We start from the raw sequence: 17,235 nt of genomic DNA, 5'->3' as shown, positions 1-17,235 counted from the left end.
TTTCATGGGCGCATTAAAAGCCAAACTACATTTTGTACTAATTTTACCCATTTCATTCCGGCTTCGGACTGGCCACCAAAGTGTAACCAGGGGTCCTTGCTACACTCGCCTGTCACAACATGACTGTTAAAGTCTGTCGGCGTTGAGAGCAATTAGTAACTTCTAAACTAAGATACGTTTAATTCCCGATTATAAAATTTTATAAATTAACTTTTATAAATTATTTTATTGTTTCCCCTTGGCACGTGCGAAATGGGCCCCGGTAAGTTTCGAATACGTGACGTCACGTGACAAACTACCTTCTAATGATAGTAATACTTAACTTTAGTAGCTACTACTAATAATAAATCATTATTTGTAGTAGTAGTTTAGGTAATATTCATTGTAATAATACCTTTTATTTATGTAAACCAAGGACGTTTACCAATTTTTGGGGCTTATCTGTGTGTGTGTGCGCGTGTGTCTGTTCATGTTACTTAATATGTGCTTTGGACAAACCAGAAGTTGTGCGGCAGCTTCCGGGCAGGGATGTTGAGATGACAGAGGTCGGTGATGTATGGTGGTGCCAAGGCGTGGAGGAATTTAGAAGTCATTAGGAGAAGTTCAGCGACTATCTGGAACTAGATTAGGAGCCAGTGAAAGGTGCACGAGGGTGGAGGTGATGGTGCTCCCAATGGGGGCGAGAACACTTGGCAGTGGAGTTCTGGACATACTGGCAGTAGAGTTTGGTAGAGTAGCCCAAAATTGAACTTGAACAGGACTCTGTTGCAGTAGCCTAGAGTAGGCAATGTTTTTAAGGTGGAAAAAGGCTGACTTGATAATGGATTGGATCACTCTTAATATTTTACTTCGAGGCACTGCTGAAATTATGCTTTTTTTTTTTTTTTGCTTGTGACAAAAAAAAACTTACAGCAAATCCAGCAAGTAGCTAAAGCACATTTTATTTTAGTCTTATTAAAAAATGTATTTTTCCCCCTCAAAATTCTACAAAAACTGAAAGCACTGAATACTTTCTGGATGCACCGTACAGTAGTAGGGAAGTATTGTAATTTTGAAAGGTGCCCGAGGGTAATTGCTACTAATTTCAACATATGACAGCAGCACGTGTAACTCTCAACATGCGGTATATAAAAATTCCATTCCAATCATATTTTTTTCCTGTTCCAACTACAGAGGTGTGTCCATTCTGTGGGAATTCCTACAAGAGGTTAAAGAGCCACCTGCCCCATTGCAAGGCAGCCAAGCCCCCTTTGAGTCAACGTGGGCCTGCTGCGTCTACGCCATCCGGTCAGCTAGAAGCAGACTCGTCTAAAACGAAGGAGAGGAAGACGCTGCCGCTCAATAAGATGTCTCCAGAGGTGTCTGGGAAGAGTGGAAATACTTCACCTCTGTCTACGTCTAAACCCAAAAAGAAGGGCATCCGCGCCTCAATAGAGGCAGCAAAGTCCAGCCAGATTCCAACAGGATTGAATACAGTACCAGAAAGTCTGGCCACAAGCGCACAGTCCAAATCCAAAACCTTGTTACCCACGGAGTCCCCAAAACCCAAAAATGCCTATAAAAAGAAACAAATCAAATCCACAGAAAAAGAAACAGTGGCCATAGGGAAGGAGAGACCCAGGATTACGCTCCAGCACGTTGGAAGCACATTAGGCTGGGCCAAGACCAGCAGGCTTGCCATCCAGATTAAAACCACACAAAAAACCACTAAACCTAGTCCAGATTTAAGTCCAGCTAGTACGAGCGTCATTTTACAACCAAAAGAGTCACCATTTCTGCTTAAAGATGATTCCTGTGGGTATAAAGCGACCTCCCATAAGCCTCTGCCTGTGTCCGACCTCCAAACATCCAAAGGGGGTCTGCACCGGACAGAACTCTCCTCTATGTCGCCGGGACGTTTTTTCGACCTCCAGTCCAGGGGCGGAGACGCATTCACGTCAATGGAAATGCGGAAAGACAACTCCTCAGGTTAATATTTGGCAGTACGGTCCAAAGTTAAATCAATATATTAGTTTACATTTCAATTAATAGATTAAATTGCCCAGAAAATGTTCTAAATGTAAAATATAACTTAAAATAATATTGAATTTTTAAATTGAAAACAAATTAATCTTTGAAGTGCTTAAATCTGACCTAGGGTCAGTGTGGACCCTGTTAGAGGACCATCCTCAAATGCAATTTGATTTTCATTTATACATTTACTTTGAAATGCAGGAGACAAGACAAAGGACACTAATTATTTTTATTGAATTGCCCATTCATTGCTATAGTGAAATGCAATTAAATGTTTTGTTTACCTAGTTATTTGCACAGTAATGAACATTTTATTTAAAAATTCTTTACCATACAAATAATTGTTCCAAACATTATTTTGCTTCCTTATTGTATTATTTTATTTTTATATTTATAAATGCAAAATATAATTTAAAGTGTTTTTCATTATTATAGGTTCTGTACACTTTGATTATTTTTTTAAATTAAAATTCATCACTTTAGGCAAAATATAATAATAAATTATGCATTTTATTATTCTATAGTCCTGGACATTGTTTAATAGATTAAATAAAAATGTCCCATTCTTATGGATTTTATAAAAACATTGATTATATTTTGCATTTATAAATGTAAAATATAAAGTGAAATATAAGTGCTATATATTATTTGATCATAATTTACAGTATATGAAAATAAATTTTATTTTGGTAATTCAGTTTTTATTTTTTTGATTAAAAATACTGCTTCAATTTGGCTTAGGATCCAGTGTATGGAGCCTCTTGAAAGGGACTGTCCAGAAATGTTCCAACTTCCCATGGTCTCGTAACATTTGGGTCAAAAGCGTACCACATCCTCATTGTCAGCGTTTCTTATTTTACTGTGCAGGGCGGACCCTGGGTCAGGTGACGTTACGGGAGCTTCCTGAGTGGCTGGCCTGCAGGACGCCGCGTCGCCCAGGAGACGCAGTGGAAATGATGCACAGAAGTGAATACAAAAGATGACAACATATTCTATATAGCCACATCATTAGGTACCCCTGCTCATTGGTCTGTTAAAACCGTGCACTGTGCCTCCCGCACAGGCTGGCAGTGGTACTACAGGAAGTATATCGACGTGAGGAAAGGCGGTGTGGGGGGCCTTGGCATGCTGCTGGCCGGATACTGTGTGCTTAGCTACGTCTGGTCTTACCCTCATCTTAGTAAGTAATGTAAACGTATAAACACATGTGTCTTTAACGTGTCAAGATTTAGGAGGAAAGTGCTTAAATTTTTGTTTGTTTTTTAGAGCATGAACGCTGGAGGAAGTACCATTAAGATCAGAGGTAGATGAAAAATTCCCATGCACAAATACAAACACCAACTACAAATAATTGAGTAAAAAAATAAAAAATGTGGCTTGGTCACACAATGTTGGTTTCATATAATTAATTTGATCGCCCCTCTCACCAGTTATTTACAAATCATTGCCAATTTGAACAGTCGGAATAGGTTGTTTGTCATTTTATTAGTCACAGCCATCTGGGCAGTTCCTCAGGGCTCCACTCTGCGTTACTGTTGAGTCGTGTGCTCAAACGTGGGGCTGTTTGTCATGCATCACGTGTGCTGGTTTTGTAAGAGGATTAAAAGGGAACAGGGAGATTTTTTAGATGGATAAAATCTTCGAACGCAGATGTAGCAATGGTGCAAATATCCAGACCTGTCTCTTGAGGTTGATCCCCCGCCGCAGCTTGTCATTATGCATGCTTAAACAGAATAGCAATGGAGACTCGGCTGCTTTATTTGTATTCAAAATGAATTTATTGTTGCTGCTGTGGGCAACACAACATTGAACAAGTGACACCAACATAATCCAAAATAATTGCCATTTTCTTTTTGTTTTACATTCTTTTTTTTTTTTTCCTTCTTCCATACAAAAATTATAAATATTTTTTGGTTTTGTTTGTTTATAGAAAATGACAAACTATACAGATCAAGTTTGACAATATGGGTAGAAAGCGGAACAAGTAGCATGGGGCCGCATACTGATGACAACAAAATGGCAACGCGTGGCTTAAGAAAAACTTCTTGCTTTAAAACCAGACATGTTTTAGTCAAATGCACAGCTGTGGCTAGAAGAACTATCTGTCCATCTATTTTCTATAGTGCTTGACCTCATTAGGGTCACAAGTGAGCTTGAGCCTGACTTTGAAGCAAGAGGCAGAGTAAACCCTGGACTTGTCACCAGCCAATCGCAGGGCACATAGAGATAAACAACCGCACACACCTAATGACAATTTTGAGTCTTCAATGAACCTAAAATGCATGATTTTGGAATGTGGGAGGAACCCAGAATATGTGGAGAACATGCAAACTCTGAGATTCGAATCCCAAACCTAAGAGCTGTGAGACAGACGTCCAAATGCACTAATGGTTGTAAAATAAACATTTTAAAAAAGCCTTCAGTCTTCTGTTGAAGTTTATTAGCAGGTTTAAACTTGGGCAGAAATGTATTGGATTTAATTTATTCAGTCTTAATCATTCAGGGTTAATTTTTCATACATAAACAAAATGTAGTTTTAGTGCTGTGTGATGTCAACAAAAGATGCTTTTTTTTTTTTTTTTTTGGTTGTGCTGCTGAGAAGTGGGGGGGGGGGGGGGAGCAGACAAGACAAAGCGTACAATCATTGAACCTTCCATCTTAAAACCAAAGTAAATAAAAACAGTGATTAAAAAAAAAAATGAACAAAGTAACTTCCTCAATCTGAGGATTAATCTCCCCCTAGCGCAAACACATTGAAATGATAGGCAAGTTTGCGTGTTTGGCGTGTAGGGGCTCGCGTACCTTTAAGGTACAAAAGAAAGGGAAAACAGCCAAAGAAAATGCCAAACAAAAATGAGCGGCTATGGCATGTTGGCTTACGTGCCGCTTGTGTGCAGTCCGATGAAAACGGCTTTTAGTGCAATTCGTCAAGGAAATGTAGGATTCTTCATGTAAACCCTTTGAAATAAAAGCCGGAGGCACGGAGTTGCCATAGTGAGCAAACTGGCCATGAAATAAACACTATGGATCCTTTCAATTGCACACATTCCCACAGCGTCGTAGGTGATTAGAAGTGCCTGTCTCCAGAGTACAGGGGTCCTCAGTTTATGCGACATACGACATTTCCAGGTTGCGACCGGCGTAAGAATACGTGGTCACGCAGCAAAAGTAGGTCTCCTCAATTAGTGCTGTACTTACTGTTTTCCATTGGTTTGTTTTAGATTTATGGTCTTGAAGTGTCTTTCATACAAATATTTACTGTAATTACGACATTTTGAGGTTATGTACAGCGCAAAATGAACTAGTTTGTGTAGCAGCGTAATACAGCATTACGTGGCACAATAAGGCATGCTCAGTTAGCGCCGTACTTAGGATTTGTCATTGGATTGTTTTACATTAATGGCCTAGGTTTTTTTTCCAAGCAAATATTGACATAATTATGAAATTTTGAGTTTCCGAATGGCGTATAATTAACTAGTTTGCACAGCAGTGTTAGACTAGGTTGCCATGCAGCACAACAAGACAAGCTCAGTAACCACCGTACTTACTGTATTTCATTGAATGTTTTATATTCATGACCTAAAAGTGCTTTTCAAACAAATATATACTGTAATTATGACATTTTGAGGTTACATGCATCACAAAATGTCAGAGTTTGCACAGCAGCGTAACAATATGGCGACACATGGCACAATAAGGCACGCTCGTTTTTCTCATTTTATATTTCTAGCCTAGGTGTTTTTCACACAATTATTGACTGTAATTATGACATTTTGAGGTTTTGAATAGCATGTAATAAACTAGTTTGCACAAGAATACGGCGTCGAGCGGCACATTAAGGCACTCATTTAGATCCGTACTTACTGTTTTTAATTGTAATGTTTATTATTTATGACCAATAAGTGTTTTTCATTTCAATATTTACTGTAACTACGTCTTTACTAATATGTAGTGTAGTTTAGTGAGAAAACTCTGCGTTTCAGCTTGTGTTCAAATTCAGGTTACCCAAGATTGAAACTCCATCGTAAACCGAGGACCCCCTGCATCTGCTCAAATAAAACAAAGATAGTGCTACATAAAGACCAGAACAAACTTCACTAATGAACGACAACAGAATTCCATGTGGTTTGTTAACATTCCAGGATGCTGTTAACGGCCGCCTCCAGAGCTGAGTCCGGGTCCAGCTGCGGGGGCGACGCTGTCTGGTGGTGCGTGTGCCCCCCTTCTGTTGTTGCAAAAGATGAGTGGTTACCTTCCTGCCCTGAGCGCTGCTGCTGGGATTGCTTCAGTTCCAGGACGCTCTTGTTCTCCACAGGTGAAGCTTGGAGTCTGTCGCCACCGCCTCGTCCTCCTGGGTCGCCAAAGCCAGGCTGCGATTTTGTCCTGTACGCCGGCTTCTCCGTGTCTGTGGTGGGCGGCGGCGGCGGTGGTGGAGAGGGGATGGGATCTTGGAAACGTTTGGATTTCAGCCCGCAGCAGAAGTCATCCAAGAAAGTGTCTGGGAGAACAGAGCAGACAGTGAGACCGAAAATGGATTCACAACACATGGAAGTGGACAATTGCTACCTGGATCCACGAGGAGCATGCGCTTGTCTTGCGTCAGGCAGCTGCGCTCCTCTTGGTTGAAGGTCCTATCGATCATCACCATCTCTGACGAAGGACTGGAATGCTGCCCGCAGGGAAGTGACAACATTTTTTTTATGGCAGCCAAATGTGATAACAATAAGAAGGTTTCAACAGTCGCAAAAGAGTCGACGTTAAATCACAAATCCAAGCTGTTTCATCTGTGATGTAAAAATGTTATACATTTTCACTATTCCATAAAATACATTGATATTAACAAGTCACAAGCTGATAAAAACAACAGAAATGTTATAATAAAAATAAAATGCGTCCATGTGTAAAAATAAACAGCTGAGATAATGTGGTTATACAAAATTTGTGATGGTTTTTCATTCAGAAAATGACATGCTAGGAAGACAAATTTAAGTAAAAATTCTATTTAAATGAAGTAATACAACATTTTCATCTCCAACAAGAGCAGGTAGCTCATTTTTTTTCTTAAAAACAGAAATGTAAAAAAAATATTTTTTTTATTATGCCAGGGACAATACGCTAAATAGAGAGGACACATTTATATTTATTTATTTATATATTATTTATAAATTAATAAGATGGGCTCCCCATGCCATTAAAACGAATCTCCACAACAACAAAAATAAATGTTTATTTTTTGGTTATTAATCAGGACTTTTTTTTTTTTTTTTTTTATAAAAGAAGGTATTTCCAAAAAAACATAACATGTAAAGAAACAATTTGTATATATTTTAAAATGAAATAATACATCCAATTATCCATTTTCTGAGCCGCTTCTCCTCACTAGGGTCGCGGGTGTGCTGGAGCCTATCCCAGCTATCATTGGGCAGGAGGCGGGGTACACCCTGAACTGGTTGCCAGCCAATCGCAGGGCACATACAAACAAACAACCATCCGCACTCACATTAACACCTACGGGCAATTTAGAGTTGTCAATTAACCTAGCATGCATGTTTTTGGGATGTGGGAGGAAACGGGAGTGCCCGAAGAAAACCCACCCAGGCACGGGTGAGAACATGCAAACTCCACACAGGCGGGGCCGGGGATTGAACCCTGCTCCTCAGAACTGTGAGGCAGACGCTCTAAACAGTCGTCCACCGTGCCGCCTTAAATAATACAAATAAATAAAATAATATTTAAGTACAAATTCAAATTAATTACATCTTTTCATTAAAGAAATGACACCACCAAAGGCAGGTAGCTTTAATGTTTATTATATATATATATATATATATATATATATATATATATAAACCATGTTGTTTGGATACAAATGTTAAAAGAGAGAAAATAATTAACAATAACCGGGTGGAGACATTTGTCTGTACTGAATAAGAACATTTCAAGTTACATGGATAGCTAAAAAGGTTTCCATACAGATATGCCTTACAACATAAAAATGGCAAGCGTCGAATACCTCAGATTCAGCCAAAAGCAGTCGTCTGTATTTATTGATCATGGCCTGGGTCCTCATCAACACGTGCGCTGCAACTGAATCAAACTCCTCATCCACTGGCAATACAAAGAAGAACATTAAAGCTGTGATTAGCCTAAAATGGCAGAAAAAGAAAATCAAGGTACCCTGTGAGAACTCCTCCTGGCTGGGCGGCGTGCCTTGGAAGACGTGAAAGGGCAGGAGCCTTTGCAGCACATCACTGAACGACATGAACTGTCTCCGGTCGGGCGTGTCTACCCGTTCATGATGTTCCCTTAGCTGCTGTAAAACCCTAAAAAAAAAGAAAATTAGAAAACCTTGGCATTTTTGACTTGATTAATTACACTCGTGCTGTTTATTTCTATTCTATTCTACTCTGCAAGGCGGCAGATATCATTAATGACTGGTGGAGTAATCACATTGACTTTATAATGTACCTGAGCATACCGTTGATTTTTTTTTTACATTTGTATTTATTCTTTCTAGTCGTGTTTATTTCTATTGTGTCGGTATCATGAATAACCGGCGAGGAACGATTACACTAATCATGACGCGTACATTGAGCGTGTGCATGTGACCAAGCGTGTCTTGGACTTTTTGACTGGATTATTTCTAGTTGTTCTGTTTATCTCTTCTGTGTGAGGTGTCAAGGAGCGACGGCAGAACTCACATTCCTCCCTTAGTCAGCGGTGCGGGGGCGGGCCTCTTCTGTGCGTTGAGCTGCACTTGTTTAATGGCAGATCCTGAAGCATTCTGGGAAATCAGAAAGTGACCCATCATTGGAAAGAAGAGACTGTGTTTGGAATTCTTTACTCATTCCCTAGTCACGATATAGGGTTTCTGGATCCATCCATTTTCCGTACCGCTTATCCTCACTAGGGTTGCGAGCCAACTGAACTGGTTGCCAGTCAATCGCAGGGCACATAAACAACCAACCATTCACACTCAAATTCACACCTACCATGCATGTTTTTGGGATGTGAGAGGAAACCAGAGTACCCGGAGAAAAGCCACACAGGCACGGGGAGAACATGCAAATTCCACACAGGTGAGTCCGCATTTGACCCAGGTCCCCAGAACAGTTAGCAGATGTGCTAACCAGTCAGCCTGTGCACTCATCGGTCAAATGAAAATCAAAAAAATACCCCGGAAACTGAAACTATTTTTTTCTTCTTCATCAGCGTAATGCATCATGGGATATATTGCATCGATTGCGTCCTACTTTTCATAATGCAATGTGGACTACATTGAGGGCGCTACATAGGTGGATAACTTATTGTCACTACATATTCGAACAGCACTATAAAATGGCGAACTCACTACATAGTGCATTATATAGTGGATAGTGAGTGATTCCTAACACAGCCAGAAGAAGCAACATTCCCATGTTACCCTCACCTGTCTGTGTTCTTGCGCTGGCGTCACCGTGCTTGGTAAAGGGGACAACGACGTACAGTTGGGCGTTTGCGTCACTAGGAGGCGCTGCACGGGGCTACCCGGGAGCTGCCCCTGGCTGACCAGCCCCAGCTGGCCGGGGGCGCACCCCGTGGGCGCTGCGCCCTTCCAAGTTTGCGTCGTGCCGCCGCTCACCGCGCCTTGATTCAAAATGAGCTGCCCGTCTGCTTGAGCTGTAAATTTTTGCCCGCCGACAATCTGCACCGCGTTGTGGGCGGTGATCTGAGCAGCGGAGTCCGTGGGGGGGCCGTTGTGGATGGCCAAAGAAGTGGGCAGCAAGAACTGTCCCGCTTGTATGCTGGTTTGCGCCTGCTGCTGATCCACCACCAGCGAGCCATTGGCAGTGTACTGCGCTGTAGCACTGTTAGCCACACTAGACAAGTTGGAGGCCGTGGGCTGGAGGCTGAAGACAGTCTGAGCCCCAGCTTGATGCGGTTTAGGCTGGATCGGCCTGACAAGAGCCTGGGTCCCTCCCGGACCTCTCTGGATGATGACATTCTGGAGGGGGATGTTCTTGAAGCCCACTTGGCCAAGATGCCCCTGGGTGGGGGCGAACACCTGCCCGCCCGGAGCCGGAGACCCCGCAGCGCTGACGGGGCCCGCCGGCCTCAGCACAATCTGAGGTGTTCTTTCCAGACCACTCAGGGTCATGACTCCGCTTCCCGCCCCGAACGAGCCCAGCAGTTGAATGTGCTGCGTGGAGCCATTAGGCAGCGGCGACACACCCTGCAGGAACTGTCCGGTCGGTAACGCCGCCGTGGTAACCACACCCCCTCCGTAGCCCCCAGAGACCAGCTGGGAAGGGAAGGGTACGGGGGGCTGCACGAGGGTGGGTGCGGGCTGGGCGTCCAGCAAAGCCTCCTGTGCCAGCGTCTGCTCCGTGATGTCGGCCTCCAGGAGGGATTTCTGGAGGATGTCGAAGGGTTGGTCTTCGCCGAGGTCCACGCCGCCTCCGGGGGGGCTATTGGCTCCCAGCTGGTCCTCGATAAAGGAGTGGCTGCTGGAGAGCTGGAGGCCATCTCCTGCTGGATCCCCGCCAAACTCTGCCATTGTGGAGGAGCCATCTTTGATTCCAGCATTTGCCTAAACAAAGCATTTAGAGAATTGAAGAATGATGGAAAGTGCTGTGGAATTTTGTTGTGTGTTACTTATTTTTAGTTGTTCTGTTCATTTCTATTTTGCACAGTGGAGGTTATGAAGATACTGTAAATACGGAGAGGTGTGATAGTGTAGAATTCTGGTGAAAATCAATTTACTCCATTTTGGAAATGAAGCTGTAACCTGACAAAATGTGGATAAAATGAAGCACTGTGAAAACTTCCCGATGCACTCCACATTGCACAATGGATATTTCTTTTTCATTTTAGTGGATAATCTCTAGTCATGTTTATTTCTATTGTACAAGGTCTCAGTTATATTGAATAAACATCAAGACGAGCAATTTAATTGATCATTTCTATTGTCAAAAGTGCCAGCTGTTACTAATAACTGGCAAGGACGATGGCAATAAAATTGTATGACACGTCTACATTCCTCTCCACGAAGAGCAAACCACAATTTATTTTGAACCAGAGGTTCAAACCCGCATACTCACAGTATCACCAGTGAAGAAAGACGCATCCGAGCCGTACGCAGCATTGGCTACATCGTCCTCTTCAATCTGCATGAGAGAGAACACTGTAACGCTGACCTCAAAAGAATGGAAAGCTCCATTTTAACATGCCAAATGTTTATGGCAGTATATCTTTTTTTACATTTTTTTTTTTTTTTAAAGCCACTTACAGACTTGCTGTTGTTGCCGTGGAGATAGTCATTCAATGCATCCACATCACTGAAAACAAAGTAACTGTGTCAAGGTCAAGGACCATAAAGAGTAATTGAACAAAAATGGAAAAGGTCCCATGCTCATGTAACGCTATTATCAAATGCAAATGTTGGTTATTTTTGGTTGTTGCTTATTTACCCTAAGATATCCAGAAGATGACGATCGTCCTCATCGTCCATGACACCTCAAGATAAAGAATAAACCAGGTGAAATGTGTTTAAAAGTCACTTTAAAAGATTACTTCACTGCCATACACTCACTGGACACTTCATTATGTACAAGGTTTGCATTAATACTGCCTCCTCACATATAATAATGCTCAGTTTTATTGATAGTTTGTCATAGCAGCTGTAGTTTGCTAGTATTTTGGTTGCATGTTTTAGAGGTACAGTACTTCATTCTGTATTTAAGTAGATTGATCAGGTATCTGTACTTTTTTATTTTTCTGATGACTTTTTATTTTACTCCCTACATTTGCACACAGATGTACTTTCTACTCCTTTGTCAAAAGAGACTTGTTACTTATTTCAACCTCCACAGATGGCGACACAATGGAAAAAAGACGTAAATCCTAAAAGGTAATGAGATTATCTTGATAGATTTTAATTTTGGGGGTTTGTAAGGCGGAAAAAAACAGGGACAGCAGCGACATGGAGCAACATGAACCAGAGAGCATTAACGATGATGATGCAACAGTTATTCCCCATCCAGGACCTTAATTAAGACAACTGTTGTCAGCTCCAAGGATGAATTGTTGAGAATGTTCTGTGTCTTGTACCAGCCTAAAAACCTCAAGCTTCTGGCATTCAAAAAAATAATAATAATAATATGTCAAATCTGAAAAAATACAAGTAACCTGTATTTCTTTCAGTTATCATTAGCTAATTTAGGATTTTTGTTAGTCAGTTCACATTAAAACATGTTCCCATAACATTGCTGAGCCAACACTAGCTAGCTAGAAATTAAAACATTTTTTTGCCACTTTATCTAAATAGAAATTGTATAAAATGTATACTAAAAACGCATGCTTACATTTGTACATAGAGTCTGCACTTTTTTTTTTTTTTTTACTTAAGGAGTCTAATCAACACTTTCACCAGTCTTTTTACACAGTATCTGTATATGTCAACTTTAGCACAAAGTGTGAGTACTTTTCCCCCTTCTGTAGAGGTATAAGATGCTTATGATATGTAAAGTGGTTTGGCAAACTTACAGTGGGTACGGAAAGTATTCAGACCCCCTTAAATCTTTCACCTTTTTTTTTTTTATCTTGCAGCCATTTGCTAAAATCATTTAAGTTAATTTTTTTCCACATCAATGTACACACAACACCCGATATTGACAGAAAAAAAACTATTGTTGAAATTATGGCCAGCAATTTCTATCTTGGTCTCATCAGACCAGAGAATCTTATTTCTCATGATCTTCAGGTGTTTTTTTTCGCAAACTCCATGCGGGCTTTCATGTGCCTTGCACTGAGGAGAGGCTTCCATCGAGCTACTCTGCCATAAAGCCCCGACTGGTGGAGGCCTGCAGTGATGGTTGACTTTCTAAAACTTTCTCCCATCTCCCGACGGCACCTCTGGAGCTCAGTCACAGTGCTCTTAGGGTTCTTCTTTACCCATCACCAAGGCTCTGCTCCCCCAATTTCTCAGTTTGGCCGGACGGCCAGCTCTAGGAAGGGTTCTGATCGTCCCAAACATCTTCCATTTCAAGATTATGGAGGCCACTGTGCTCTTAGGAACCTTAAGTGCAGCAGAATGTTTTTTTTTTTAGCCATGGCCAGATCTGTGCCTTGCCACAATTCTGTCTCTGAGCTCTTCAGGCAGTTCCTTTGACCTCATGATTCTCATTTGCTCTGACATGCACTGTAAGGTCTTATATAGACAGGGGTGTGCCTTTCCTAATCAAGTCCAATCAGTATAATCAGACACAGCTGGACTCCAATGAAGGTGTAGAACCATCTTAAGGATGATCAGAAGAAATGGACAGCACCTGAGTTAAATATGAGTGTCACAGCAAATGGTCTGAATACTTATGGCTGTGTGATATTTCAGTTTTTCTTTTTCAATAAATAAGCAAAAATTTCAACAATTGTGTTTTTTTCTGTCAATATGGGGTGCTGTGTGCACATTAATGAGGGGAAAAAAATACTTAAATGATTTAAACAAATGGCTGCAATACAACAAAGAGTGAACATTTTAAGGGTGTCTGAAAACTTTCCATACCCACTGTATATAGATATCTCGCACTATTTGAGTAAAGTTGAATTGAATGGGGAGCAGGGGTACCAAATGTTGTGCCCAATGTGTGTGTATTCATTACTTTGTGTCACTCACAGATTAGTATCGGGCCGCATGGATCCAGTCATGTAACACCCTTACGTTTCCAGTAACGAGATAGGCTGCGGGGAGGGAGGTGACGACATGACTGTGGTAATAAGTTAGGAGACACACAGTACGGGAGAGCTAGAAAGCCGATGCAATGAATCACCAACGGCGTGCAGTATGGCCTTCATTCAGGCAACATGGCTGCTGTGACAGTACTGCCACAAATCACTTTCCTGCCCCACACCAGTCACCTCACAGGGTGAGAATTGGCACTCATGTAGAAGCAACTGCACCATGCTCAAAATAACCTTGAAGGGCAGACATAATGGATATTTGGCTTTATGTCAGCCATCAAGTGTGTTGTGTTGCATAGCAAATAATCAAGGGGGAAAGCAACCAAGTATAAACAGTGTTTTGAGTTTCTTGTGTATGTGTTTAGGAGCAACGTGGACAGTTTTTCAGCATTAGAATGGAATGCTTATTGTCCATACTGCGAGTAATGAGAGGCTTAAGTGGCATTTTCTACACTGGACAAGCTAGAACAACAAAATGGCTGCTATCAAAGCCAGACAGTCGTTTTTTTTGTTTTTTTTTTTAGCGCTGCGCCAGCCACGTTCACCCTCCATCTTTGAACTACTCAGACCAACAACCATTGAGCTCAAAATGCTCTTCTTTGAGCGGTTTTCCGAGAAAAACAAATGAAAAAACAGCGTAAGAAGTGAAAATATCACAGAGAATCGTCATTGTTGGGGGATGGAGCTTTTACTTGTGGTAAATATATATATATATCGTTGGGCAGCCATTATGTTGTTTAAAACACCACAACAAATATAAAATATATACATATAACACATCAAGGCCACAATATTTCAAAAGACGCTCATTTATATTTGAATTGGTTAAAAAGGCAAACGTGAAGACGAAAAGGAACAAGTTTGGAATGGCGTCGTAGCTAAAGAACTGTGAAATGGCGTCGTATAGAAGAACAGACGTGTAGAATGGCCTAAAAATGCATTTAAGCCTAACGATAAGCAAAAAATAAAAAATAAAATAATCGCCGTTAGGTACCACCGACAAAAATCCAGCTTCGGTGCCAATCAAGTGCCGGACAAAGCTCGAATTGCTTTTCAAAGCAAATCTGCCCTAGTTGGTACGCCATGTCACACGTCCGCGTTGCAAAAACCGTTTCAAAAAGAAGCCTAGAAAATCGGCTCAATTTGCGGCCTGTAAGCTTTTATTTCCAAAAATAGCCCCGAATCGACACATTCGCAGTCCGGGGGCCGGTCGACGTGGTTGCCTTGATGCGTTTTGGGCAAGGCTTTCGCACTCGTCCCGAGCGGCCAAAACGTCACATTTCCCCCGAAGCCAAGGCTGTGCCGGCGGGTGTAGTCGCTCTTGAACGCGGTCCTCGTCCTCGTCGGTTTCGTTCGCTCCGGAGACCGTTTGACGGCAAAACGAGCGGCTTTTCGGTTAGCTAGCCCGCACTGGTGTCGTCGACGCCCTCCCCATTTGAAAGCGCTATTCGACGGAAAAACTCATCTATAAATATTTATCCCGATTTGCATAACATAAAGACTTGCGGAGGCAACCCCTTTTTTTTCTTACTCCCTTCTCCAGTCCACTTGAAACCCAATATCTCCATTTGGCCAACTTTTAATTCGCTCGCCCCCTCCTTCTCCTCCTCCTCCTTCTTCTCCCTCTCTCCCACCACTCGTGTTATTTCGCCTCACTACTGTCTCCCCACACTGTGCTGCCTCGGCTCCATTTTCAAAGTAGTCTCCCTAACCCTCCCCGAAGGAGGAACAGGGAAGGAGGCCGTGTGTGTTTTTTCCCTTGCAATTTTTATCCCAAAATGATAATACACTCAAAGGGGGGAACTCACCGTCATGAAAAAGCAGTGCCTTGTCAACGGGGTTTCCTCGCCATGGCTGCACGGGCTGTGGGGGCTAGCGCGCGCGCCGCTGGAAGAGCAAGTTCAAGGAGGGCACAGCAGCACCAGCAGGCCCCCCTCCCCCCAACCCGCACGACGCCCCTGCTTGTGCCATAATAAAAGTTGACATGATGGGGGATTTGGTCAAATAAAAATTTAAAAAATACATTCATTAATGCATATTGAAAATGACGCCGTATTGCAATTAGTGAACTTTCCCCAACAGTAGAAGGCGGGCCTGTGATGCGTGACGTCACACATGACAAGCGACTCTTATAAAGGTGTGGCTAAAGTTACCTGGGACTAGTGCTCGTCTTTTATACACAGGACAAAAAGTTTGACATACATAATATTTCATCATTCTTTTTTTCCTGTCCATTCGCCAATGTGCACACAAACCCCCTGCCGGCCAAAACCTTGATTGTCGTTTGAATGACACTAGTATCACCATGAAAAGGAAAAAAAAAAGCATAGCTCTCCAAGTATAGTGGTGCCTTGAGATATGAGTTCATTCGTGCCGTGGTCACGCTCATAACTCAAGACACTCGTATCTTGAATTATCGTTCCTCATTGAAATGAATGGAAATAACATTAATCCATTTTACCCCCCCCCCCTAAAAAAAAAGGTTTGAAATGTGTTTTTTTAATGAGACAAATAACATTCTAAAATATACTTTATTAAAACATACAGTACTGACATAATGAAATAGGATGTAAAGAAATTCAGCCGTTTTTGCCACATTTTTTGCTGAAATTGATATTGTGCTGCGCTTTCTGGTGTGTGCGCCTCGGCCACCTGGGTGTAGTATATGGACAAATCAATATAATATTAGTCATTCTTCGCAGAGGATAAAGAAGACAAGTCAAGCCCATAAAAAATTGGGACATGGACATAATTCTCGTATTTTTGGTATAAACACCACCACCATGGATATGAAATGAAAGGAACGAGATGACTGCTTTTGCTTTAATTTGAGGATATTTACATCTAAATAAGGCAAACGACGTAGAAATTACAATGGTTTTTATACTGTATATGCATATTTAAGGTGTAGGAATTACAACAGTTTGTGTATATGCAGTTAAAGCACATCTTGTTCATTTCATTTCAAATCCATTGTGGTGGTGTTTAGAGCCAAAAAGATGAGAATTGTCTATTGCCTATGTCCAAATATCAATGGACCTGACTGTATGCTTGTGAGTATTGTTATATTATATGCCTATATGTGTTGCTCCACTGTTTGCACTCAAATATCGGTTTCTTCAGAGTTTACAACACTGCAACGCTGATGGTGTTTGTTAGCCCATCAATAGCATTTCCCATTATGTGTTTGCATTAAACTAGCAGACACTTTGTTGAATAAACTCGTGGACTTTAAGGCATAGTTATGTGGTTGTTTTAAATACACAAAGTGTAACATCAACATTATGCACAATTTGAACAATATCAATGCACTTATAGATTGGAAAAGAAAACTATTTAAATGATGACTCCATTACAATGTTTTGCAAATCATACTTAAATGTTTTAAAAAAAAGATTAAATAAAAATGTATTGAACTGTATTTAAAAGTTAAATACAACACTTTGAGAATCACTGACCTATACAGTATTTGTGATGGCCATTTTCCTGTCTTGGACAGTGTCTGCA

General features: G+C 41.4%; 2 protein-coding genes across 8 annotated transcripts; one reads left to right on the top strand and one right to left on the bottom strand.

Annotated features, from left to right (window-relative positions):
* The first annotated feature begins 62 nt into the window (after nucleotides 1-62).
* Nucleotides 63-6,456, top strand: si:dkey-21c1.4 (uncharacterized). 5 transcript variants are annotated; one of them, XR_009785731.1, is made up of 7 exons: nucleotides 64-262; nucleotides 1,174-1,968; nucleotides 2,881-2,979; nucleotides 3,077-3,193; nucleotides 3,280-3,316; nucleotides 6,156-6,221; nucleotides 6,329-6,456. XR_009785731.1 is itself a non-coding variant. In XM_061756782.1 (6 exons), exons 1-5 carry the CDS (start codon nucleotides 253-255, stop codon nucleotides 3,306-3,308), a joined length of 1,050 nt encoding a protein of 349 aa, XP_061612766.1. In that variant the 5' UTR covers nucleotides 64-252; the 3' UTR covers nucleotides 3,309-3,316; nucleotides 6,156-6,291. The 5 variants fall into 5 exon arrangements, 3 of the variants coding, with proteins under 3 accessions (XP_061612768.1, XP_061612766.1, XP_061612769.1); XR_009785732.1 differs by lacking the exon at nucleotides 3,280-3,316 and having other exon boundaries at nucleotides 63-262; XM_061756782.1 differs by lacking the exon at nucleotides 6,329-6,456 and having other exon boundaries at nucleotides 6,156-6,291.
* On the bottom strand, nucleotides 3,769-15,653 carry bicral (BICRA like chromatin remodeling complex associated protein). Of its 3 annotated transcripts, none has more exons than XM_061756773.1 (10): nucleotides 15,537-15,653; nucleotides 11,463-11,508; nucleotides 11,282-11,330; nucleotides 11,094-11,159; nucleotides 9,443-10,582; nucleotides 8,715-8,797; nucleotides 8,191-8,336; nucleotides 8,027-8,121; nucleotides 6,580-6,682; nucleotides 3,769-6,511 (listed from the first exon to the last, which is right to left on the bottom strand). In XM_061756773.1, the coding sequence occupies exons 2-10, from the start codon at nucleotides 11,501-11,503 to the stop codon at nucleotides 6,144-6,146; spliced, it is 2,091 nt and encodes a 696-aa protein (XP_061612757.1). In that variant the 5' UTR covers nucleotides 11,504-11,508; nucleotides 15,537-15,653; the 3' UTR covers nucleotides 3,769-6,143. The 3 variants fall into 3 exon arrangements, with proteins under 3 accessions (XP_061612757.1, XP_061612756.1, XP_061612758.1); XM_061756772.1 differs by lacking the exon at nucleotides 15,537-15,653 and adding an exon at nucleotides 13,664-15,525; XM_061756774.1 differs by lacking the exon at nucleotides 15,537-15,653 and adding an exon at nucleotides 13,664-15,526 and having other exon boundaries at nucleotides 6,447-6,682.
* Nucleotides 15,654-17,235: the final 1,582 nt, after the last annotated feature.

Source organism: Phyllopteryx taeniolatus, chromosome 19 (genome assembly GCF_024500385.1).
Source record: "Phyllopteryx taeniolatus isolate TA_2022b chromosome 19, UOR_Ptae_1.2, whole genome shotgun sequence".
NCBI lineage: Eukaryota > Metazoa > Chordata > Actinopteri > Syngnathiformes > Syngnathidae > Phyllopteryx > Phyllopteryx taeniolatus.
Note: the sequence above shows the minus strand (reverse complement) of the source record. Positions and strands in the feature narration are given on the sequence as shown.